The 27,827-nt window shown below is 39.9% G+C and overlaps 1 protein-coding gene across 1 annotated transcript in view; it reads left to right on the forward strand.

Moving 5' to 3' along the window:
* The window catches only part of CNBD1 (cyclic nucleotide binding domain containing 1), a 161,793-nt gene that overhangs the window by 61,168 nt on the left and 72,798 nt on the right, over positions 1 to 27,827 (forward strand). The window contains exon 5 of the mRNA XM_078393088.1: positions 20,674 to 20,819. Coding sequence (XP_078249214.1) covers positions 20,674 to 20,819 — 146 coding nt within the window. The remainder of the gene's footprint in view (positions 1 to 20,673; positions 20,820 to 27,827) is intronic.

Here is a 27,827-nt window from a genome sequence, read left to right on the forward strand (position 1 = left end):
TTCAGATCCCACTTGCAAATATCCTTGTATCGCAGCTGTGGTCTCCTTCTGGGGCGATTTCCCGGCACTAATTCTCCATACAGGAGATCCTTTGGAATCCGACCATCAGCCATTCTCACAACATAATTTTTGGGGTTGTTAGGGTACAATTCTTTGTTTATGTTTCAGGCACAATCCTTTCATCACATGGTGGCGGTGTATGTGATCAGGAACTTGCCTGTTTCATGGCTGAAAGTTGCATGGAGAACCATCACATCTGGAGGATGTTCTCCTTTTCACTCTTGTCATTCTCTATGTCAGGAGAGCAATGATGTGTGTTTACCTAATTTTATTGATTATGTAAGGGATGTGGTGGCGCTGCGGGTTAAACCGCAAAAGCGTCTGTGCTGCAAGGTCTATAGATCTGCAGCTGTAAGATCGAATCCATGTGACGGAGTGAGTGTCTGTTGCTTGTCCCAGCTCCCGCTAACCTAGCAGTTCAAAAGCATGCAAATGCGAGTAGATAAATAGGGACCACCTCGGTGGAAAGGTAATAGCGTTCCATGTCTAAGTCACACTGGCCACGTGACCATGGAAGATTGTCTTCAGATAAACGCTGGCTCTGTGGCTTGGAAACGGGGATGAGCACCACCCCCTAGAGTCGAACACAACTGGACAAAAATTGTCAAGGGGAACCTTTACCTTTACCTTTTTATTGATTATGTATTTATAATCCTATTTATAATTTAATTGTGGTGGTATTGCTCAGTGGTTTGGAGTATCTGGCTGCAGAGCCAAGGGTTAGGAGTTTGAATCCCCATTGTGACCCATGGCAGAAGGTCCAACCAAGATCACCCAAAATACATGTGACTGATGCAGTGCAGTCCTCTATCACCTGTATGATGTTGGGCAAGCTGCATAGTTCATGAGAACAACTCAAAGGAGGGACTGGTAAGCCACATCTGAGTACTTGATACCTCGAAGGCCCTGGGCAGTTTGCTGTAAGTCAGAATCAGTTTGATGACACCTAATAATTATTTCCATTTCATTTGTATCATATATATTTATCGTTATTTACCACCATAATCTAGACATGATTCAGAATCTGACACTTTCACCTTTTTGAGGAAAAGTCTCAGGCAGAAGTATGCAAAGGAGGAAAATAAGCTTATTCTGGTTGCCATTTTGATGATGGTTCAGCATTATTTAACATGATAGCAATTCTCTCATAACATCAGCCATGTGACTAGAGAAGCTCATCCTGTGGACCATTTATCACAAAGCCATTGGCAAGACATATGTTTATTTTGAAACCAGCTTCTACTCTTTGATTCTCATATCACCATATGGTGAGCTGCAAATATTCAAAAGGCAGGTGGGGTGACATCATCTGAACCTACAAATGTTGAGCTGTTGTGCACAAGCATCTTGTCGCTTGGAGTGGCAACTTCAAGCAGCCTTTACTTACCAGGTGTGCTGTTTCACACAGTGTCTAACTTTTGGGAGTACTCTGGACATCTTTAACTGCTGGAAGGAAAGCAGAAGAAAATAATAACAGTCTGTCTAGCATTGTTTAGAAGTTAAATTCTAGGTCTGAAACTTGGGACACCTAGCTTCAAGTTCTCATTAAGCCATAAAACGTTTAGGATGATTTTGAGCCACTCACTCTTTCTCAACCTGCCCTATTTTAGATGCCTGACTTGAGGGTAGGTGAGGGTAAGGAGTGCCGTGTAAGGCATGTTTAGATAATTGAAGGAAAAGAGGTGTATAACCAATAAATGAAAATGAAAATAAATAAATGTAATGATTTGCAGGAGAGCTCTTTAAAGCAAGACAAAGTTATATACCACCCCATAGCACTTGAAGCACTCTCTGGGTGGTTCATAATTTAATTGTGCAGGTTACACATTACCACACTCCCCAGTAAGCTGGGTATTCAATTTACCAACCTTGGAAATCTGGAAGGCTGAGTGAACCTTGAGCTGGCTACCTGGGAATGAACCTAGGTTGTGAGCAGAGTTTTGGTTGCAATACTGCAGTTTAACCACTGCGTCACAAGGCTCCTTCTATGTCAGGTGGTCTGTGCACCATCATTTGAAAGCACTGTTCTAGACTATAGCTCCAGCTAAAACATGAAATTACTCTTTTTTGCATAAACATGATTTACTCCACAGCTTTAAAAAAAATACTCATTAGGGCTACAACTCCCAGATTTCCTCTGGCAGCATATCCAGCATCTCAGAATTGTAGTCCTTTCCACCCAAATACTGTTTCCAACCTCTGGTTTACCCAAACATGCATGTAGAAGATGAAAGGGAAAACACCCATGCAGTATAGCGGGATTTGATATATCCAAATTAAGAACATGACAAAGCAGTACAACAAAGACCAAGAATCAGAGTTGACACAGGCTTTCAGTTGGAAAAGCAATTTTGCCCTGGTGTGTTTTCCAGGCTTTCAGACATCTAGATAATGAATCCACGGTTTACATATCAAATTTAGACAGACTGTGCTGAACCTCTGTTAGTGATACAAACATCCAGTTATTCATTATTGGTAAAAAGAGCTACTCCAGATGTTAATTGGCATCTGTAAATCAAGATGAGCTATCTTTATGGGTTAAGAGCAGCCTTCCTGGATTAAGCATCTGCCTAACTCAGCATCCCTTCATAGGCCATGATCGATGCCAGATGCAACAGAGAGAGCACACAAGAGTGCAGTGCAATAATGGAATAATAATAATCTGTTCTGTTTCATTGCTCTAAGAATCTCGCAGCCTTAGATTTACGAGCATGTGTGAGGAATACCTTAGCTTGTCCATGCAGTCAGTCAGGTGAAGTGATTGCAGTCAGCCTCTTTGGGAGGACTGGAAAGTATGAAACATTTCGCAAAGTGCATTTGCAAAAAAAAAAAAGAGAGGGGAAAACCCGTTAAAATTAGTGTGGCCTATGTTTTATTGACTGCATACCATATGGTCTCCTCACATTGTAAAAACTTTGGCTGTCAGTACATAGAGGGGCCTAAAACGTCTCCCCTGCCCTCCTTCTCTGGACATGCTTTATCTCCCAATGCATCCATGGTCTTAATTTAAGTTCTCTTGCTTTGGCTCATTTATACTCTTCTTTGGAAAGCCAAATGATCTCATTCTAGTTTTCATCTACTTTCTGAAGTCTAGTTGGCTTGATGCAACTTAGCAGCACTTTATTATTAAAGTTCCCCACCCCCACCCTCTATTAAATGATATACATGTATAACTTGAAATGCAATTTCTTTCCAGAACCAGACACAAGCATATTTTAATAATGACTATAGACCATTCTCATGTTCCAGAATGTGAGTGAATTAAAATCCCTTCATACTGCACTGACAGTTTACCTTAACAAAGTCATCCATTTTACAGTGTAATGTGCTTTTTATGTCATTGTCGCACACACATTCTGCTTTTCATTTCCCAAATTGTATTATGTGATGTGAATTCCCAGACTGTCAGTACATGTTTGGCAGAGACACAGAGCGCAAGGTGGAATAAAATCAAGCGAGAAATAGATTTGGGTAAACTTATCTAGGTGTACCATGTATGGGGCCAAGTATATGACATTTACCAGCCCATCTGATACCAGGAAACTTCACTGAGGATCAAAGTAGATGTTAAAGGAAATGCATCATACTGTACCTGTAATTAACACACTTTCTCCTACAGCAATAGGATTTCCTCAGAAATATAGGCTACACTATTCTACTTGCAAATTAAGCCCATGTTTATTTTCCACTGAGCAATTATAAAATAAAACATGGCTAAATGCAGCATTCATATGTATCAAGAAAAAATCCTAGCTGTCAGAGCAGTACGGCAATGGAACCAATTACCTCACAACGTACCCAGTGCTCCAGCGCTGGAGGCATTCAAGAGAAAATCTATCAGGTATACTTTGGTTAGGATTCCTGCACTGAGCAGGGGGTTGATGGCCTTATAAGCGCACCCCAACTCAGTTATTTAATGATTCTATGAGTCTTAGTTTGACTATGAGCCAGCAAAAACAGGAAGGCAGACATAAGAAAGAAGTAAACAGGCAGGAAATTTAGTAAACGGGAAGAAGAAGCAATATGTGGGAACAAGGCAAAGAAACCTTGATTTTTTTTTTAAATTCTTTATAGTGACCATTGCATGCAATATGAAATGTAGCCACAGTAGTTTTATTTTAAGTGCAGAGGGCTGGGATGGGTAATACAAACTAACTTCTTGGAAGAAGACTACAGGAGTAGATATATGCAGACATTTATTTAGGAATTTCCCCCTCAGTGTCAAAGAACAAAGTCTTACCACAGTTCCCTCTTTGTAACCTAGTTATTACTACAGGCCACTACTCATTCTCTGTTTCTCTTTTCCTCCAATTTCTCTCTTATTTGACAATGTATTTTTGGATATGTGGCTTGGAAATGAAGCATGCCTTCAGGGTTTTTGTACATTGAAGCATATAGTATGTAGTGAGTATTTCATTCTTGGGCTGTTGTGTGGCCTTTGCTGAGGATTTTCTTCTTCTTTTTGGAACAAATTGGCCTAGTTTCCTTATATGTTCACATTTAAATTTGTGACCAGGGCTGATCCCAGTTGTCTTGTTGTATCAGAAATTTCATGCTAGAAGAGAAAGAGGGAGTCATATACCGCCCTGTTTTTAGCTGTTGTTGGAGAAAAACAGGAGTGGAAAGAAAAGGGAACAGCTCTCAAGGCTGAGCATGGGAATACATGCTCTTTTCATTCCCTTGTCATTCCACTATTTGTTATAGCTGTATGGTTGTGCAGATATGTTCTTGTGCAGCAGAGCACATCCACATTCTAAAAGGCAATTCTAAAAATGAGGGAAGCCTAAACAAACAAAAATCTAAATTTGAAACTGGACTTCAGATTAGCATCACATTTAGCATAGATATATCAGGCAGTCTGCTCTTGCTCTGTGCCAGATTTGGGGATGTTTAGAAAAAGATTGTTGCAGTATGATTTTTTTAAAAGTAAAACTGTTTTACTCTCCCCCAGCAGAAACAAGCTACTCTAAATGTCCCCAGATTTAAAATAGCCCATAGAAACTGAAAAGACCAACCTTGCGCATCTTGAAAGAGAATGGTTGGTCCGATCTGCCTCCCCTCCCTTCTAATTTGGAAGGAATCCAGGCTGCAGAGGCTGAAATATTGATCCTCAAAAAAGGCCTTTCAAAGGGGAAGAACAACCACTTTGTTACAACACTAAGCATGTGTGGAACAGGCTTACCAGCAAAAAACATTCCAAAGTAGATACATTATTGCAGTTTCATGGAAAGGAAGGGATATGTTTAGAGGGGAAATGAAAGGTCACAGAAACAGTCAAAAGACAAGTTTACTTTGAAGAGTGGGGAAAGAAACACAGGCTTGCTCCAAAGAAACTAATGGAGTGACAGTTCACCAAAAAGGGACATTTTGCCATGCATTTTGCCAGAGAATTAACATAGTTTTGTAAGGCATATATTAAGTGTTTCTGCATTATAAAAGCACAGATCAGTTCTGTTTGTCCCTTTCCTGAGTGCTTTCTATAAACATTCTCTCAGATTTTCCAAAAGGAGGGTCCTCACACCAACCTTCAAAGGAAAAATCAGCTCCGGGCCTGGAGCAATCTGAACTTTTGATCTTGTCTGTAAGGACCTAATTAGCTGACTCTCGGGAGGATAATTTTTAAACTCTTTCCTGGCCAAAAAGATATTGGTGCTGGGAAAGGGATTCTGTGTCTCAGTGTAAAAATATTTGACAATATATTAAAAAAAAGAATAGCTCACTCTTCTGTGCTGTGAAATTACTGGGGTCTTTTTTCTTTGTGGTTGGGGATGATCTTCCCTAATGTTAGCAGAACTTTGGTGCTAATATCCTGTCAGAATATGAACCATTCCACCTATCTTATACAATTGTTTAGTAATGAAGAAAAAACCCTGCAAAGATGTCATGTGACATCAAGTCATTCATGTCATGTGATGATTATATGAGTTAATGACTTTGTGGCATGATGGTTAAACTGCAGTACTGCAGTCAAGCCTCTGCTTACAACCTGAGTTCAATCCCAAACAGGCTCAGGTAGCTAACTGAATATTGACTCAGACTTCCATCCTCCTGAAGTTGGTAAATTTGAGTACTCAGCTTCCGGTGGGGGTCAGGAATGCGTAGCCTGCAAAAAATTGTGAATTCGGTGTCCCTAGGTGCTTGGGGGCTGTTTTATAGGGTTAAAGTAAAAAAAAAATTAATTGATGAATCGATTTGTTGATTTGTCAGAAAAAAGTGTATATTCATAATTCATGATTTGCTGACCTTGACAAATCATGAATCAAAAATGAATCACTGTTTTTCTGAATCACACCCATCTCTAATGCTAATTGATTTCTCTCTGTGTCTTTAAAAAAGAAAAAAGTAAGCATTTGTCTTTTGAAGTGAACTATTTTTTAGATTAAGGATATTTTCCCAAAATGTTTTGTAAGTTATATCAAAGGCATGCCCAGACAGATGCCCAGTATTCCTCAAACTAGTACTGTAACTTCTAAGTGTGTTAGATCACTAAGGAGCATGTTAGCTGGAAAGGATGGGTAGTGTAGTCTTCACAAGGTGCTGAGGGTATGTATATTTTTGTCTCAACTCAACATCACCAAGCATGACATAGCACTAGCAGTGCAGACACTTTATGCCTTGCAAAGCCAAATGATACAGAATTGTAGATCATTCCTCCTGCCCCTCTTGGTAGCTTATACTGCCTTACAAAGCAGCCAATAAGAAAGTGGTCATGTGAGGGAAATTCCCAAGAAAACTAACTTGATAGCATCTGCATTCTTTCGCAAAGTGATGGTCTCTTGGAAATGGAAACTCCATGGAAGTGGAGTAATCTTTTCATATTTAAATTCCACCCACAAAAAGCTTGTATGGAAAGGAGCAAAGGTGAACCAGCGGGGGAAAGTTTACAGCCAGATAGGTTTCCCAGGTTTCATGAAACCATTCTCTAAATTATACACAAGACTGATGTTAAAAACATATGAAAAGAGAAGTTTGAGCTGGGAGGCTTATAAAACTTTAAAGAGGAATATTTCTAATAAGCTAAAAACATTAAAGTTAACCTAGAATCTCCTGTGCATAAAGTCAGATGAAAATCTAGTCATGAATTGACAGCGCAATATGAGCTGGACTGGAGCACATTTGTAAATTAGTGCTAGAGCCTCAATTTACACTCATAATAATTGTACTTTTGCTGCTCTCACTGATGGGAAGTCTTGGTAAGCATTTTAAAGTAGAGGGGAGGCAGTTCTAGCTCATTACGAAGGTATGCAGTAGGAATAATTTAGATCATAGAACTACAGATTAATAGACCATATTTTTCCTCCTAGTTAGATTTCTCTCATTAAAATTCTCTCATTACTATCTCTCTCTCTCTCTCTCTCTCTCTCTCTCTCTCCCTCCCCCCCCCGCCACTAAATGTAGCTTAGTAGCAATTGGAACATGATTTACTTAACCTCTTGGTTTCAGACTGGTTACTAAAAGCTGTAGATTTAAGAGGCATCCAAAATCAGTGCAAAGCACAAATCTCTCTATACAGGGGCCACACAGACTCAGGGCTTGATCAGACAGGCATCTGTCCTGCTGTTTGGCGCACTGTGAGGTCAGGTTGGTTTGCTTCCCCACCCTCAGCAACCTGACTGTTAGAGTGAACCAGTCCATCCCCTACCTACACTTTTTTGAGCTCCTGTCAGGGGCTTCTACTTTTTTTGTGCAGCTAGATGTACCTTAGGTTGGTGTGATTGATGGGAACAGATCAAAATTGAGCCTTGAAGCTGTCAAAGTTGCCAAGGCTCTTTCTGCTGTCTGTTTCTAGTATTGTGAAGTGGCTTAAAAAAGGAGCCACTTCAGGATAGTAGCATATTGGACATTTTCCCTGCTCTTCTGCAGAGAGACAGAGGAAGTGAAATTACTATTATTATTTGCCTCTGCTAGGCGATCGCTGATGCACTGAATTACTTAGATTAAATTCTGATAAATTCTTTTCTTTGCGTGTAGTGTCAATCGAGAAACTGTCTGCAGCCATGGTTTTCATTGGTGCTTCACACAAAGGCAAATATTTTTTTTCAGCATCAGCTAGCAAAGGCAACATTTTAATAATTTCACTTCCCCTGCCCCTCAGTAGAGGAGCAGGGGAAGTGTTCAGTTTCCAAAATCTTGAAGTGGCTCATTTATTAAGCTGCTTCATAATATTCGGAACTGACAGTAGAGAGGGCTGGAATAAATATTTTATTTACTGTATTTATTTAAACATTTATAGCCTGCCCTACATCACAGAATCTCAGAGCAGGTTGTAAAGCAATACAATTTTTTTTTTTTTTAAAAAAAAGATATTTAAAGCAATTTAAAATCAAACAGGTCAAAATAATTAAATCATTAAAAGCATTAAAAGCATTTCATTAAAATCTTCATAGGCTATGATCCTGAGCCTCCAAAGGCTCTAATAAATATGTGTTTTGTACCAAAAGTTATTTATTTATTTACATTTATAATGTGAATGTCAACGCCAATCAGACATCCAAGGAGAGACCATTCCACAGTTGGGATGCTTTGGCTGAAAATGCCCTCTCCTATGTCTCCACATAATCGTTGTCATCATTTAGTCACGTCCGACTCTTCGTGACCCCATGGACCAGAGCACGCCAGGCCCTCCTATCTTCCACTGCCTCCCAGAGTTGTGTCAAATTCATGTTGGTTGCTTTGATGACATTGTCCAACATAATAGACTGTTCTTAATGGTGGGACACAGAGAAGGGCCTGCTCAGTAGATCACAATGATCAGGTAGATTTATACAGGGAGAGATGCTCTTCCAGTTATCCAGGTCCCAAGCTGTTTAGGGCCTTGTAAGTCATTTTCAACTCCTTAAACTCAGACTGGGAGCATACTGGCAAATCCTTCAGAACTAGAGATGGGCACGAACCCATGACAAGGCACTCTGTTCCTAAGGCAATAGGCTACAATTAGTTTTATACTTGCATTTTAAGGCAATTTATATTTTCAATAGATCTTACATTACCAAGAGAACTCCAGTGCGTGGGTGATTTAAAAGTGCATTGCCTTAATCAATCAGTTTGCACATAATTGTTCTCAAGACTCAGGATTAAAGCTACAGTATTTTAGACATCAGCCTGCTGGCTGATCTGGTGATGAAAACAAAATAACTTAATACTATACCATTTAGGACTCAAAAGGTTAACACCAGCACTTTGATTTGAGCCCAATACATCCTGCCAACCAGTGTTATATAGAGGTGATAGGACATCAGCAGCATCCCATTTCCTGAGATGTCAGGGGCAAAACCTGAGACCCGGTGTTTGGTCTTTCTGATGTTGCAGAAGGAGTACTTAGAGGGGCAGTCAAAATGAATTCTGGCCTAGGCAACTGTGGAACCGTGCAAGGAATCAAGGTGAAAACTAGCTAACCAGATAATAAGGCAGTGCAGAGTCAGAGGAGGCCATTTTTTCCATCATTGCTTTCCTCACTGACTGGGTCTTATATCCTATGTGACCTTACTTCATAGGATACACGGCATGTGCAGAGTTTGCCAACCTATATACTGCTGCTGCTGAGGTTTGTGAAAGGTTAACCATCAATTCATGGGAGTTTTCTCTCCAGATGACAATATCCCACTCACCCACAAAAACCAGAATTTCTCCTCTCTGGTGCCACTCACCCTGAGATTTGCCTCCCCTCCAGGAGATATGGGGAAAAATTATTTTCCTGAGAGTGACAACCCTAATTAATTTGTACAAAAATGGAAGCCCAAATGACTAGATGTGGGCATTGTCTTTGGACAAACATGCAAGAATGGACCCCACTGGAAGTATTTGTGCAATTCCACGGCAGTGACAGGGTAGAACAAGGAGGGACGGATTACCCACAGGGCAGAGCAACAGCTCAATGGATGCTTTGTGTTCCATCTCATATTCCTGGTGTTAAAACTGAAGATGCCCAGTGACCTGATCTGAGGATGTAGTGACTGAAATTATTGAACTGATGGCGCTAAAGAACATGAGTGGCTTGTGAACCTCCAATGAAGCCCAATGTCTTACAAACACTGCTGCACTAGTAATGGCTCTGGCTGAGGTCATCACACACTATATATCCCCTTGCAGCTGTTCTGGCAGCTGTTTTGGAGTAGGCCAAAAAAAGAGGAAGGCTTGCATTGTTTTCGGTAACTAGCTCAAATTTTAGATGGTTTTTCCCTTCCTTCTCCAGCTTAAGCAGTTTACTGAACAGTAAACTGAACAGTGTTCAATAAAACTAAACTGCTTAAGCAGTTTACTGAACAGTGCGCTACTAGGACTGAACAGCTGTATGACAATATATGAATGCCTGCATCCCTCTTATATGGGCTTTGTTTGAAGGTCGCGACTTGTGTGCTAGCATTTTTCTTTCCTCTTTCTGGCTCTGTTTCTCTTCCCCCCCCTTCCCCTTCTTTATGAAATCTTACTGTTTTTGCATAATTGCCAGAAGGGTAGTATGGGCAGATGTAAAATTCTTGTCCCATGAAATGATGCTGCTGCATAGCCCTCCTTGTCATGGTTTCCACCATCCACTAGAATAGGTTTCCCCATTCACTGGAATAGAGTTTTTCCATGCAGATGCAGATCTGCACAAATAGTGTCAGAGCCAGAAAAGGATTAGGTTGCATTGTTGCCAAAAGGGAACAAGGTGAGTTGGGCACCTATCTGAGTGCCTTTATTTAGGCACAGAGCAGAGCAGGGAGACACTGCACATTCCTAATTCAGACATTTGGGTCCACATTGCTATTCTTTCGGTTGACTTCTCTGGTACGTGCACATTGCTTTGTGAGAGCTCAACTCCCTGATCACAAACAATATTTGGAATTAAACAACCTTCTTGTATGTATTTTTGTATCATGCAAGGCTAACATTGATATTTGGGAATAAACCCCCTGAACATCCAAGTATGCATACATAGAGTTGGGTTGCATGATTTTCTTCCTGCAGCTGGCAGAAATCTGAAATGTCATCTCTACATATTTATGAGTCAAGCCTAATACTATTAGAAGTGCCATGAATGTGTGAATAATGGTTGAGAGTTTCCAAAGTACACTAGTCAAACACAATTTAGATCGGATGTTTAACATGGTTTTATGGCTCACCTCATATCCTATCATTGCAAAATTAAGGAGTCGCTTATATTTTTAATACATCTTCAACCAGCATAAAAGAACGTATTTTACCACTTGCAGTCAAATAAAATTACAAGCTATTGCATAGGTAACACACACTGGCATTTATAAACCTTGTTCATGGATACTGTGCTGTAGAAGCTCTCTTAAAAGAAAAGGGCTCAGTAACCATTCATATTTTATAGATTTGTAGGTTAAATTGTTTATTTTAAAAATACATCATTGCATTTTGGCATTTTACGATTTGCTCTTACGTCTCCCAAATGTTTCCACATTCCTTCCTGACATTCAATTACTTCCCTCTTGCTGGCACAAGGTATGAGTAACCCTGTGCCTTTTCCTACATATGCATTAGGGCTATGCAATGGATTCACTGTGGAATTCTCAGCTTTGTTTCCTGGACCCAGCAAAGGGAACCTGTAAACATATTTAGCTCTGAAGGTCAAATTGAAACAGGTGTGCCACAAATCTCCTTTGCCATTTTTGAAAGTAAAATTTAGCGGTGCCTAGTTTTCAAAACCTTGAATCTAGCTCTTAGGAACTGGGCAGTTTTTCTCCCTTCATTATCATCTATAATGCCTTTGAAATTCATAGAGGTCAGTGCCAAGGCACAAAGCTTTATCAGTTTTGGTTTTCCAGTACAAGTCAAAAGGAGCAGTGGTACAAATTAACTCAGATCAGGGGCATACAGTAAATGGGGCTCAGATTACTCTGGACCAAATTGGGATACATTTCAATCCTTCCCAATTTGCTTCCAAATTGGATCAGATAGGCAGTCCTTATATATATTTGTACCTGAACTGAGTTTTGTTCTTTCTTCTCTCTCTCTCTCTCTCTCTCTCTTTCTCTCGACTACTACTTATATAATTTCTAGGAATATGCACTCGTTTTGGGGAAATGTGTAAAAAATAAACCAAATGAGGGGTTTCCAGCACTGCCATTTAAAGAAGGGATCAAAGAGGATCATGCCCATTGCCCTTTTGAAATTCCTCATCCAGCCGCTTCCTGGTGGCTGCCTTAAGAACCTGCCAGGTGTTTACACTTGGAGTAAGGGGTAAAAAGGGGAGAAAATAAGGCAGAACACTGTGCTCTGCAGACAGCCACAGTCTGGTAAGAAGCCCTTCTTCCTGCCTGTCAGATTCCATGTATCACCTCATTTTCCATTTTCATATCCTCATTGATGGGGAGTTGCCAGTGAGAGAGAACTGGAAATACTGCCGTGGACCTGGGCTACCATTTTTTCAAATGAGCACAGGACACGTAGGTACCTATCAATGTGCCCTGTTTCTGGTGCGGAGTACAGTGGGGGCCAGTCCACACCCCTAATTGTAGGATGTGCTTTTCAAGGGCCTTCAGTGTTTTAATCCAATAATAGTTTTGTCCTGAATTTCAGCAAACAAGGAAGATTGCAGGTTTCCACATGTAACTCGAGAACATGCATGTTCAGGATACAGCATAATATTACACACCATTGAATTGATTCTGACTTCTGGCAGCCATTTCTAGAGTTTTCTAGGTACAAAGTACTCAGAAGTGATTTAACTTTTTTTCTGGGGGTGCCCTGAGACTGTGCAGCTTGTCCAAGGTTATCCAAGCTGGCTCTTTTTCCTAGGAGAAACTGAGGAATCAAACTCCCAATCTTTGGTTCTGAAGCCAGGTACCTGATTCACTGAACAAGCTACCCAAACAGCCTGAAAATCTTGAATTCCTTATTCTGTGTTTAGGGAACAAACCCTAAAATAAGGTTTATTTTTTAATATACTTTATTTTATGAAGTATAAAAGGGGGGATTTGAAATGTCCAAGTGCTAGTGGAGTTTCTCCCCCTTGCAGCTCTTGCACCATTCTGCTGGAAGACAGGCTGCTATCAGTGTGGTACAGCTTGCTAAGAAATTAGTACACTCCCAAAGATAAATGGGAAGAGTAAGGGGGTGGGGTGGCGGGTGGGCATGTCTGTTTGACAGCTGGCATATTCCTGCTTGTGCAATGGTTTCAACAGGCTTTTGCCTGGAAGCTGGTCTGATAAGCTGGTTTGCTTCAAGTAATTTAATTTTTAAAAAATTCATGAAAATGTTTCACTGATTTTTTAGCTAGTTGTTTGCCCACCCCCATTTTTTTTTTTTTTTTTTTATTCAATTTATATGCCGCCCAAACTACCCAGAGGTCTCTGGGCGGCTTACAATAATTAAAATTCAATATAGCAAAAGATAAAATAATTAAAATACAATTAAAATACAATTAAAATTGCCATCAGACCCACAGCTAATATAATTTCAATTAAAAGCCTTCTGGAACAGGAAGGTTTTGACCTGGCGCCGAAATGTCATCAGCGTCGGCGCCAGACGAATCTCAGTCGGGAGGGCATTCCATAGTCTGGGGGCAGCTGCCGAAAAGGCCCTTTGTCTACAAGCCGTCCCTCTTACCTCCTTAAGGGACGGCTCTTTCAAAAGGGCCCCCTGGCTAGATCTTAACTGCCGGGTAGGTTCATATGGAAGGAGGCGGTCCTTCAGGTATCCAGGACCCAAGCCGTTTAGGGCTTTATATGTCAAAACAAGCACTTTGAATTGGGCCCGGGCAGCAACTGGTAGCCAATGTAACTTATACAGAATCGGCTTGATATGTTCCGTGGCAGCTGCACCACTCACCAGCCGCGCAGCTCGATTCTGGACCAGTTGCAATCGCCGGACCGTCTTCAAAGGCAGCCCCACGTAAAGCGCATTGCAGTAATCTATGCGGGATGTTACCAGTGCATGTGTGACTGTCATGAGACTCCGCTCGTCCAGGTAGGGCCGTAGCTGGTATAATTTCCGCAGCTGAAGGAAGGCGCCCCTGGCCACCGAGTCCACCTGGGCTTCCAGTGTTAGACTGGGGTCCAGGAGCACCCCCAAGCTGCGGACCCGGTCCCTTAGGGGGAGTGTAACCCCATTCAGGGCGGGGAAATGGCCCTCCAGCCTGTCCGGCGAAGCACCCACTAACAGCACTAACATTTCAACCTGCAGCCTTCCCACCCATGTGTTATCTGTGTGTGTTTAGCTGTTTTACTCTCAATGACATTTGGTATTTTTGTAAGCTACTTTGAGAATAATGGAAGCAAATGCTGCAATTGTATTTTGCTTCAGGGTCCTGTTGAAGGTGTTTTTTCTTCTTTTGCCTTTCGAGACTTAAACAGATTGAGGCAAAGTTATCTCGAGAAACATGTTCCCCGGGGTCTTGACCCTCCATCAAGATAACATGCTGTCCAAGTCATTTTGCTGTCCAAATTGTTTTAACGTATGAAACAGAAAAGCTCGTGACCACCTTCTGCCTGTCTTCACCCTAAATATACAAACATTCTAAGCTGAATCACTAACCATTTGCTATCTTTTCATAAAAACACAGATATTTATTGTGATGGCAATGCACAAAATTATATTTCAGCGAAGAGTATAATCACTGCTGATAGATTGACTTGCCTACTGTACTTGGGCGAGGCTTTGAATTCCCGGACTAAGTTTGCAAAAGCTGAAATCTCATTTCATCTTGACTGTTTTTGCTTTTGTCCATGTGTCACTCAAATGGAAAGAATGTGCTTAGGGGAAGTACGCTGGTGCAACAGAGCTAACTGTGAGGGCCAGCAGAAGGATTAGTAACTTTTGGTTGCTATCAGTGCCCCTGTACTCTGGCAGGGTCCACCAAAGACTAGTGCCCTGATAAGCCCATGATGAACCCATGAAGTCTAGCAGTTAGAGTACTGGGCCTGGATTTAGAAGACTCATGTTCTAGTTTCTATTCTGCTGTGGAGTTCACTGGGTGAACTGCAGACAGTCATGATCTCTCAGTCTAATCCACTTACTCTGAATAGAGATAGGTATGAACCACTGGTTTGGCTTGTGCTGTTTCATTTCTTGGCTCGGCAAGTGTTCAGTGCTTTGGTAGCCCAGCTTCTCAGGCAGGCGCCCATTCAGAGGCAGTGCCTAGAGATGGTGGGTCAGGATAGCCAGCCTTCTGCCTCTGAATGGGTGCCCGCTGGAGGAGGCGGGGCTTTGAAACACCAGACACCTGTTCAGTTGAGAAACGAACTGGCAAGAAGTCCCAAATCAGTGGTTCATGCGCATCTCTAATTGTTTGTGTGTGTGTGTGTGTGTGTGTGTGTGTGTGTGTGTGTGTGTGTGTGTGTGTGTAGTGTTTTTTCTACTTCTCTACATGTTGTTGCAATCAGAGGTTTCTTACAGAATACAGTGGTGCCCAAAATAACATGTGCCCTGTTTAACGAAGAATCCACATAGCGATGGCTTTTTTGTGATCGCAAAAGTGATCGCATTGCGATGTTTCAAATGGTAAAACATCGCTTTGCGACGATTGGTAAGCTGTTTCGCTTACCGATTTTCGCATAGCGATGTTTTTTCTAACAGCTGATCGGCGGTTCCAAAATGGCCGCCAGGTAAAAAACTGGCTACCTGCAGTGTTTTCGCGCCCTTTCCTTGCTTACCGGGCAGCGAAAATGGCAGCCGTATGGAGGATTTTTGCATAACGGTGAGGTTTTTGCCCATAGGAACACATTAAACGTGTTTTAATGCATTCCTATGGGCTTTTTTGTTCCACATAGCGACGAATCCGTATAGCGACGATTTTTCCGGAACGGATTATTGTCGCTATGTGGGGCACCACTGTATACAATTCATTTCATCTCATTCTTTTCTAACCAATATAGTACTGATCTAATCTGTTCTACTTAAGTCAATGTAGATTCAATCCAGGTGTAAAGCAGTTCCCATTTGTTTTTCTCCATTCCTGTTATTCTGTCATTTAGTGTTTCTGTCAAGATGTCCATTCCTGCCAGTTCTAGAATCTTCTCAAGAAATTCCTCTTTTGTTGGTAACTTCATGGTCTTCCAATTGCTAGCGTACAAAATTCTTGCTGCAGTTATCAGATGTAAAATCAAATAAACCTTTGTTGTTGTTTTTTCAATAGTGGGTGGTGTCATGTTAAATAGAAAAAACCACTGGAGTTAAAGCCATTTTAACCTGTAAATCTTTCTCTGCAATTTCATGTATCATTTTCCAGAAGTCCTTAGCCCTACTACACATCCACCAAATATGAAAACAAAATCTCCCTACTTTCTCTTCACATTTCCAGCACTCATTGGATACATTTGTATACATTTTGGTTAGTTTTTCTGGTGTTATGTACCATCTATAAAACATTTTATAAACATTTTCTTTTAAGCTTATATATTTAGTCATTTCGATGTTTTGTTCCCATATTTGTGACAAGGCACTTATATCAATATTATAACCGGTATCTTGAGCCCATTTTACCATACAATCCTTCACAATTTCATCTTCCATTTTTTGTTCCATCAAAACATTATATAAACATTTAATCAGTTTTTCCTCTGAATGTAGCAGCCCTTTATCCAAAACTGTTTTTTCTTTATAAAAACCTATAGCTTTATCTTTTGCATACCGTGATTTTAGCTGGATCACTTTGCAAAATGGGAGACTTTTGAAAATTGAAGGGCATGACTTAAGGCTTGGCTGGAATGCTTTCCTGTGGTATCAAGATGATAAACAAAACAAAATGTTTAATCAGAAGATTAAACAGAAGAGCCTTGTTGCGGGTTTGGAAAGCAATCAAGGTACAACACTATAGAAAGATTCCTGTATGGGTGGCCCCACTAGAAGTGTTTTTGAGCCGGTAAGAGCAATACAAAATATAAGTGTGAGATATGCCGAACTGTTAGATAGTAACTCTAATCTAACTAGATGGATTGGCAGACCAGGATAATGTTCTTGATTGGTGGTCGATAACCCAGCCACCATATAATTCTGAGTATAAAAGAGGGAACACCACATGCAGCATTGAGCAGTTTAGAGAAAAAATGGTAAATAACTAATGACTACTGTCTTGCTCAGCTTGTGCTGAACAGAAAGATCTGCGAGCACAGAAATGTAGTATCACTTATAGGAACTGTTGGTGTTGCATGAACAGCTACAGATGGGAGTTTTAGATTTGTTTGGACTACAAATGCCATAATTCTCCATTCTTGGAGTTCTATCTGACAGACAGACATTTTACACAGACTTAAATGTGGTTCCCCTGGGAGAAAGCTCTAAACTGGAAGACTTTGGAGTCTTCTCAGACCTAGCGCCACCTAGCTTCCTCTTCAGAAAGAAAGTTTCCTCCTAGCACTGGAACAGTAATAGGAAGCTTGTGAAGGAAGTCATACAGCTTTAATGGTGGGGTTCCCAAAATGGTCCTAGTGTCCGAATGAGAAGAGTGTGTACATTATTGCATAACTGTCATTGAAACTCACTTCATGCCAGTCAGATGTCCAAGCTTCTCTTCATTCAGTCATCTGCTCTGCAGCCTTCTTGTTGCCAGAACAACTGGATCAGGAAACTTGGGCAGAGCTAGGAATCAAGCCTTTTCCTTAGGTGAGTCACATTTAGCTGTATGTAAGATGTCTGTTTGTCATGTAAAACTCCCAGAATAGATAATGTTAGGACTTGCTGTAAAAAAAAGGAATATCAAAGAAAATCATTTCTTTGCAATACTGTAGACACATTCTAGATGGGTGGTATATAAATAAACAAGCAAACACCTCTGCAAGCAATTTGATTGCGCATTATTTGTTATGGTGGGACCTTCCACTCAGAGAAAGCTTGGGAAGATACAGGTTCTAAAGCAGATGACCAAGTATATGATTGCTACCCTTGCACACCACCTTCTTTTCAGGTACGAATTTTTTCAGATTGCCTGTGATGGGTGGGATCATTGAGAGTGACAGTAAAACATCTGGAGACCATCATCTTGTCACTGTAACACACTGAACCCATCTAATTTCATCTCATTTTGAAGGCTGAACAGAGTTGATGCACATTAGTACTTAGGTGAGAAACCATCAGCTCATATTAGGGATTTTCAGAAACGACTAGGAAAGAAATCCTGTAAAGCTACAGGTGGTCAGTGTTGAAAATAGTGGCCTAAATGGCTGACTTAGTGTAAATCAGCTCCCTATATTCCCACGTTCCACTGATTTGGTGTTCTGGTTCCAATAGATTATAGCTCCATGTACGTAGGTCTCTGTGTGTCTACTTATCTATGTAAATATGTTGGTCAGTGTGCCTTACTTTTCAGTTCTAAGGGAGCTCCAAGACAAGCATTAATTTATAAACAGTACATTTTTAAATCCATGAAAAACAACAGCCATAATGAATGTTAATTTTATTTCATAATATTTCAATGGTATCTTGCAACCAGAAGTATATTTCCATCATGTGGTGAAGTGTTGGATTTGCATACATTTATTCTGCTTTTCATCTCCCATGGTGCACTGATCTGATCCTTCTGGAAATGCCACAGTAGATCTTCCATTGTGAGAACACCATATAATTTAAACTTGTTTCACTTTGGTGGTTGTTTGCTTCATGCTGGATTCCATAAAGCTACAATCTGTGTTTTGAAGCACCACATATTTGAACTCTGTGTTTGCCAGTTCCATTTCTCAGCATTTCACAGCCTTTTAGTCTGTAGCCTGTGAGGACAAGTTTAGCCTTTAGCCTCAAGAAGGTCGGGGGAATAAGAAGAGCACATCCAGGGTGCACATCCTATAATTGAAAAGCACTGTGGTATTTCAAGGACTTATCATTAAGGATGGCAAATGTTGCTTTCTTGGCTGCTGGGAATGGTACAAGCTGGATTCCTTGGAAAATGTCCAGTTTAAAGCCCTAAATACTATCATTGGGAGCATTAAATTGGTCATTTTTCCTCCTCCTCATTTTGATATTATTGCAGTTATTCTGCCTTCAGTGGCCTCTTTCAGCTGAGCTGGCAGAATTCTACTGGCAAGGTGGCTTTTTGCCCTTCCAAAAGCTCTATTGCAAAAATGTTCAGGGAAATCTTGATAAGAATGAGGCAGTTGGTGGGCAGAGGGTCCTAGTGATCATTCAAACTGAAAGACTTATCATGTTTTCATGCAGACCCACCATGTCTGTGAGATCTCTGGTAAAGAAAAGCTATTTAGCTTTCTGAGGCACCTCCACCAACCCAATATGATGTTCATTTTAACAAAGCCAGCTAAACTATTTTGCCACATCTGCCAGAAAATCCAGCATATGCCTTTTGCTATCTCTGGTAGCAAACATAAAATAATTGGTAAGTAATAATTTGCTGCTCTTTTGTGGCACCAGAAGACTGTTGTGCTCATTGCAGGGCTGGTTCTATGCTGCCAACCTGCTACCTCCATTACAAATACTGTACTTCATATATTTCTGTATCCCTTAAATAGAATTTCTTATGTCTTTTGCAAGCTACTTTTGTGTAACTTTTTGCCAGGTAATGCCAGCTTTGGCTGATTCTTTTTTTTTTTCAATGAAAAGTAATTTTCTTTTTTTGGGGGGGGGGTTCAATTTAAAGATGAGGTGGGGGGTGTCATCTCCTTCCCATTCAGAATCTGCCCCTCTTCCCAGGTTCCAGATATATGTTTAGCACCACAAATAACACTTATGTCTCACGGGTGTAGCATGTATTGTTGGGATCAAGAAAATGGCTGCCATGGAAGGTTCACTCTTTGTTACCACATGCCCCCTCCTCACGATAAGTATTGCTTCTAAGCACTACGTGGTTAGGCTCTCAGTCACAATCACAGTATAATTAGTATGGTTCATATCCATTGTTAATAGATTGCCTGTATGTGTAATGAAATTGTTGTTAGTTAATTAATCATCGTTATTGTTGCCATGATAGCAGCCTGCCTAGGGGTGAACCTGTGTTTTCCTTAGGAGAGGATAATTCTCTGTTTGAACGGCACACTTCTCAGTTTGAAGGCTTCCTTTATTTGAGAGGCTGTTCAATTTAAGCCTTGTTAAAGACAAAGAGTGAACTGGCTAGATAGCCAATGGAGTTCGAATACCAGGATTATGAATTCCATTCTCCACTTTGTCTCCCAGGAGAACAGCCACTCCGTGTAGCCTTAAGCAAACTGCATGAAACAACCCCAGACTAAGGGAGTGGGAAGCTACTTCTGAGTACTTCCTACCTAGAAAACCCTGAAACAGATCAAGATAAGTTGAAATAAACTTGGCAGCATGTTAATCATCCTAGGCCTGAGATAAGCAGAGATAAGGCTCAGCCTAGGCTGCACCTCACCTTTGCTTATCTCTTTGGCAGCAACTGTGCTCCAAAAAAGTGGAACTGCAGCCATAGCAGAGAAGTACGTGAAATAAAACAAGCTGTCCCTGATATCTCCAGCCACGCCAGTCCTTTGAGCATCCTAACATCTAAGCTAGGATTTGCCTAAACTCCTTTTGTGGCATGTATCCACCTATTTCCAACCAATCTGTGAAACTCACCTTCCCCATCCACAATTTCTTCTTGTGGTTCTCATTCTTCTCTTACATTTTCCAGATTCAGGCTTTTGTACCTGTTATGATTCCCTTCAGGACAACTATCAGATGACAAGTGACTGCATTCTCCCTTCCGTATACACTCTTTTTCTGCAGACCCATTCTAAGAACTGAGGATGAACATGAGGCAGTGTATAAGACAATGAAAATTATACCCGACATCAGTGCGCAACTTTCTGAGGCAGAGATGAGGGAGCTCAGTAAAACTGTAATAAGGGAATACTGGGTGAAAGGAAGTACAGGTAGGCTTCATATTGTCATGTATTACAATGTTGGTTAAAAACCTGCTTGTTTTTCAAGCAGCCTTTCTTGATCAGGTGCTCTTGAACACATCTGAGGTTGGAGAAGGTGCCTTGACTCACTAAACTAGGTGTGTGTCTTACATGTGTTAATAAATTTGATCTAGTGTTAACATATTTCTTTTTTTGTGGTCAACAAGTACTGAAAAGACCTCCCAATTTTCACATCAGGCTTATAAATAGACCACTTTCCTGATCCACCCCCCGTCTTTTACTTTTCTGTTTTCTTCTTCCAATGTTGACTTACATGACATGGAGACTAGTTTGTCTTTGCCTGTCCTAGCTTCCAGGCTCAAGAAAATTGTCATTACTGTGTTAGAAAAATGCATGAAAAAAAAACTGTTTATCAGGCTTTGTGGTGTGGCATTGACCAATGATTAGATTCTTAGTTTCTTTTTATCTATAAAAAGGAATTTTTAAATGATTAAATTGCCTGTTTTTCACATGCTACCTGTTTCCTATCCATCAAATCTTTTCTCAAAATGTTACGTTTATGCTCTTAATCTTTATTCCCAACTGGAATCAAGAGCATATCCACATTACACAGGGACAACACTTAGATATCAGTTCAATTGCTGTGTCTCCGTGCTACAGAATTTGAGGGGGAGGGGTTTCATTGGGAAGCTACTTAGAGATCTTCTTCTGAGGGATCTCATGCTCCCTCAATTCACAAGCAGCGAATTCTTAGAATTTGCATAGAATGGAAACATTTAATTTACAAACACACGTGTGTCCTATATGTGTGTGTGCATGTATATCTATATGTGTTTATGTAGAGGATACATATGTTTATAGAAAATGTTTACAGAATTAAAACAGGTGTGGCAGTTAAAATGGTGTCAAGCTGTTAGAAATGTGCCACATGTAGAGATGGGCATGAATTGCTGGTGATTCATAATGGTTCATTCTTTGAATGCACAGGTTTTCCATGGATGTGCCGGATTGCCTCCCCCGCCTTCTCCAGTAGGCACCCATTCAGATGAGTAGGCAGGGCAGGGAAGCCAAGGATGCTATCTCTGAGTGGGCATCGGCTAGGGGAGGCAGGGGAGGAAAGATGAGATACCCGTGGAACACCTGTGCACCCAAAGAACAAATCATTATGACCTGGCGAACCAGCAGTCTGTGCCCATCTCTGGTCTGATGCACACTCCAGACATCAATTTGTGTTCACATTAACTCACATGCTTCCTTCTCTCTCTTTGTCTATCTCTCCCTCTCCTTATTGGTTCCCCATTATTTCTTTTATGCTGTAAACTATTTGCAGGCAGTAACCTGCCTGTATGTCTCATGTACTTCCATGAGGTTCCATGTGCATTGATGGCATACAAAATAACATTTCTTTTGTTTTGTGCAGCCTCAAGTTGCCATTACATATATTTATTTACATTTATCATCCATTATAAAATATGAGCTTACCTCCCTGAATGTGTTATTAAGGAAGGATAAGCAACCTGATGCCATGTATGTTTTGCATTTCAATTCCCATCAAGTCTGGCCAACATGGCACAATGCCTGAGATTACAAGAATTGTCATCTCAGACATCTGGAAGGCACCAGGTTGTCTGTTCTGCATTAAAAGAGAAAGGAGACCATGTAGGGAGAAGTGAAGAGAGTTAACTTAAGAATCAAACTATATATGCTGGCACCAGGGGACCTAGAACTATCAGGCACCTTGCTGGTTTCCCCTTCAAATCCTAAAGATTGGAAAGTTTAATTTATTGTTGTTTTTTAAAAACCCTAACCAGTTACATTTATATCTGTGAGACACCAAAAGTAGTTAGAATTATAATTACAGCTTTGGAAAGTAAGTCTTCAGTTTCCTATTTCTTGAAAATCATGAAAATGAATTCTTTATGCTTCCTTAAGAATACATAGAAATGATACAAGCTGCTGGCTGAAGGTACAAAGCATATTCACTTCCCGTCCACCCACAACAGACTGTAATGATTGAATCATGTGATATTCTTTACCTATCATTTTGAGAAGCTGCAGAATTATAAAAGTAAGCAACAGTTGCACTGCAAAGGAATTAAAATTATTCCTTGTGAAATTACAAGTGTATACCTCCTACTGTAGGCACCCAGGAGACTATGGTAACATGCTCTGAATAGAGGTCTTGGAACAGCATCTAGTGTGGCTGAGAAAGCCAATTTGAGAGTGACAATCCCTTCCACACTGAAGACAAATACAATCTGTCCCCTGTCCAGCTCCCTGATTTTGCTGCTTTCAGGACTGCCTCTTTGCCTCGGCATGTTGAACAAGTGTTTCTTCAAATTGGAGAGGCCATGTATGAATGCTCAGATGTCAGGGTTTCCCATCTGTTGAGGTCCATTCCTAAGGCCTTCAGATCCTGCTTGCAGATATCCTTGTATCACAGCTGTGGTTTCCCTCTGGGGTGTTTTCCTTGCACTAATTCTCCATACAGGAGATCTTTTGGAATCCAACCATCAGCCATTCTCACGACATGCCCAAGCCAACATAGACATCGCTGTTTCAGTAATGTATACATACTAAAAATTCCAGCTTGTTCCAGGACTACTCTATTTGTAACTTTGTCCTGCCAGGTGATACCAAAAATGCATTGGAGACAATACATATGGAAGTTGTTCAGCTTCCTCTCCTGCCGTGCACAAAGTATCCAGGACTCACTGCAGTACAGGAATGTACTCAGGATACAGGCTCTATAGACTTGTATCTTGGTATATGCCGTCAGCTTCTTATTAAATCATACTCTCTTTGTGAGTCGAGAAAACATAATAGCTGCTTTGCCAATGTGTTTATTATATCTCCATTCCTGAGGAAAATAACTAATCATATGTAAATAGTTACATAGTTTTCACCAATTTGGGGGCCATTTCTTCTAGGGAAGAAAACAGAAGGAATAATAATTTGTGATATTTTTTTTGCTCTCTCTTGAAAGTGGTGCCGAACTAGTCCCCAGGGAGAAGAGTGTGAATGGATGGCAAAGTGGGTGAGAAGGAGGTGAGCCCATTCAGAGTCTTGCCCATGCAAAGGGAATTCAGCTTGTTATTTCTGTTTTTATGTATCCAACCTTTCTTCATATCACCAACTTATCAAACTTAATTTCCACCTCTTGACCCACTTCCCCAGCCTGCCAAGGTCATTCAGAATGCTCAGCCCATCTTCTATTGAGTCTGTAGTGTCACCTGGGATTTGTATATCATCCTTGTTAAATCCAGATTTCTACCAATTAGCAATGACTGCATAGCAACAGTTTAGATAGCATCCCCCCCCCGTGTTAAATTACACAGTACATTAAATACATACAGTAGGAAGCAGCTGAGCTCTCATTTTCTTTTTTATGGACAAGTGGGGGGCCCCTCTATTTTGGACTGAGATATATGCATGGAGGTATGAAAAGTTTTAACCTTACCCATCTTGTACATTTTCCTAAATTCACCTGCTACCTGTATGCAGGAGCTAAGCAAAGCAAAAAACAAAGTCTTCTGCTTTTATATTGCCCCACAGTACTCAAAGCATTCTCTGAGCAGTTTACAATTTAATTATGCAGGCTACACATTGCCCCCACTCCAGCGAGCTGGGTACTCAGTTTGCCAACCTCAGAAGAATGGAAGGCTGAATCAACCTTGAGCTGGCTACCTGAGGCCATCGGGATCAAATACAGGTCATTTTTTTATTTTTTATTTTTAACAAGAGGATGACAAAAAGGAAAAGGGGAATTGAGGTTAATAGGGAAGAGGAGAAACAATAACATGCTAACGTCCATTCTATACCTATTGCCATATCAAAATTCCAAATTATTCTTTTTACTATTTTCTGCCTTCCAAGTTTAAGTTCTCGTTTCAATATATGCTCTTCATACGCTGCCTGTTGTTTCAGTCCATTTGTAGAGTAAGTCCCATCTTTCTGTTGCCTTTTGTAAAGGACAGTCCTTCGTCATTTCTGATAAAATGTCCATTTCTGCTGTTTCCCGTATCTTCTCTATAAGGTCTTCTTGTTTTGGTACCGTCAGACTTTTCCAATTGTAGGCATAGAGAATTCTGGCTGCAGTAACTATGTATATAACTATATATTCCTTTGTCTTATCTATGTTATCAGGTATCATACTCAATAAAAACAGTTCTGGGGTTAATGGCACCTTACAGAGCAATATTTGTTGCAACACAGCATGTACTCTTTTCCAATACTGTTTCGCTACTCTACATGATCACCACATGTGATAATAGCTTCCCACTTGTGCTTCACATTTCCAACACACATTTGATACATCTGTATACATCTTCGACAGTTTTTCTGGAGTCATATGCCACCTATAAAACATCTTGTATATATTCTCCTTAAAATTAAATGATCTTGTGAGCTTTATATTATTTTGCCATATTTTCAACCTTTGATCAATATCAATATTATGCCCTATGTTTTGTGCCCACTTAATCATACATTCTTTAACCATTTCATCTTGCATTTTAATTTCTAACAGATAGTTATACATTTTCTTAACAAATTTATCTTTTGAACCTAATAAAAGCTTATCAAACATCGTTTGTTCTGAGTAGAAACCTTCTATTTTGTCTTTTGAATATGTAGATTCCAGCTGTGCTCTGGACCCCCAGTCTATATAGATATTCTTTGTCTCTAGCTCTTCTTTAGACCTGAGTTCACCATTCTTTTTTAATAAATCTTCGTATCTTAAAAGTTTTGCTTTTGTCATGAGATTAGGCTGTGTAAAGGCCTCTATAGGTGAGACCCATACAGGTGTTTTGTGATAAATTTGTTGTACAATCTTTCTCCACATTCACAATAAAGCTCTTCTTATCATATGTAAATTAAAATGGTTTTGCTCTTTATCCTTTTTATACCATAGATAAGTGTGCCAGCCTAATTGTAAATCATGTCCTTCCAAGTTAAGTAATCTATCATTTTCCAAAGTTATCCATTCTTTTATCCAATCTAAAATACAGGATCTATAATACAGAACCCAATCTAGAAGACCAAAGCCAGCCCTCTGTTTAGCATCTTGCATTGCCTTAATTTTAATTCTTGGTTTTTTACATTGCCATATAAATCTCATGATTATCTTATTAAGTTCTTGGGAAAAGGACTGTTTTAATATGATAGGAATTGTCTGAAACAAGAATAGGATTTTTGGCAAGACACTAATTTTAATCGTCACAATACTTCCCAATTTATCCCATTTCTCCAAATTGTTCTGTATCTCCTTCATCAATTTCATGTAATTATCTTTAAATAGTGTACTCGTCTTCTTTGTAATTTGGATCCCTAAATATCAAATTCTCTTTTCCTCTTGGAAGTTCATCTTCTCTATCAACTTCTGCTGTTCTTGTTCTCTTATGTTTTTAGTAAGTATTTTTGTTTTCTTTTGGTTTATTCTCATTCCTGCCATATCACCAAAGTTTGTTAACATTGCCATCAGGTCTTCTATTGAATGCACTGGATCTTCCAGTATAATGACTAAGTTGTCTGCAAAAGCTTGAAGTTTATAGATTTGGCCTTTTACTTTCAATCCTTTCAATTCCTTTTTAATCTCTAATTTGTTCAGTTTATATTTCTATAGTCAAGATAAATAGTAGTGGAGAGAGTGGACACCCCTGTCTAGTGCCTTTCTGTATCTGAATTTCTTTCAACAACTCACCGTTAATTCTCACTTTTGCCTTTTGTTGGGTATATAGTGCTTTAATTAGCTTCAAATTTTTTTCTCCAACTTGCAGTGTTTCCAGCAAATATATCATAAAATTCCAATCGAGATTATCGAAGGCTTTCTCCACATCCAAGAATATCATGGCCATCTGTTTCGCCAGGTGTGCTTCATAATATTCCAGGGAATTTAGGACTATCCTTATATTATTTTTCATCTGCCTTTTTGGAAGAAACCCAGACTGAATTAAAATTCTTTTCATTCTGGTTGCCAGGATGGTCGCATATATTGTATAATCCACATTCAACAATGAAATCAGTCTATAATTTTGAATTTCTTTACCTTCCGTATTTTCCTTATGGATGAGAGAGATTGTTGCTTCAGTCCATGTTGTTGGTATTTTCCCCTCTTCTTCAACGCATTCTAAATAGCTGAAGTCACACCTCTTCCAATTCTTTATAATATTCCGCTGGTAGCCCATCTGGACCTGGTACTTTCCAATTTTTTTGTTTTTTGAGAGCTTCTATAATTTCTGCATATGTTATAGGCTCATTTAGGGACTGAATTTGTTCTTTAGTCAATTTCATTTTGTTGTGCTTCGATATATATTCTTTCTGGACTTCTTTATCAGCTTCTTTTTTCTTGTATAGCTTCCGATAGAAGTCCTCGGCAATCTTTTTTATTTCTTCCTGTTCAAATTTGTCCTCTCCTTTTTCATCTTTTCAAGTTCGTATTATTGTCTTCTCCTTCTCTTTCCTTAATTTATATGCTAGCCATCTTCCCGGTTTATTTGCGTTCTCAAAAAAAAAAAAAATTTGCTTTGCAAATTTAAACTTCCTTGCAGTGTCTTCAGTGAGTAATATATTTATCTGGTGTTGTACAAATTTTATCCTCTCTGTCAATTTTTTATTTGTTGGGTTTTGTTTCAACTGCCTCTCATCTGAAGCTAGTCTATTTTCCAAAGTCTCATATTTTTTTCCGTCTTTCTCTTTTTTGTTTTGCTGCAAATCTTATGGCTATTCCTCTAAAGAAAACCTTACTTGCCTCCCAGACCATAAACACTGAGGTATCTGGTCTCATATTCTGTTTAAAAAAGAAATCCATTTCTTCTTTTGCTTGTTTCTTGAATTCTTCACTTTTTAAGTGAAGTGTATTAAGCTTCCAATTAAATTCTCTTGGTCTACTGCCTACTTGTAAGAAAATTGGATTATGGTCTGCAAATGTATTAGGTAGAATATCTATTTGTTCCAATTCTTTCATTAAGTTTGTTGGGATCAAATACAGGTTATGAGCAGAGGCTTGACTGCAGTACT

The sequence above is a fragment of the Pogona vitticeps genome, chromosome 4, assembly GCF_051106095.1.
Source record: "Pogona vitticeps strain Pit_001003342236 chromosome 4, PviZW2.1, whole genome shotgun sequence".
Classification (NCBI taxonomy): domain Eukaryota; kingdom Metazoa; phylum Chordata; class Lepidosauria; order Squamata; family Agamidae; genus Pogona; species Pogona vitticeps.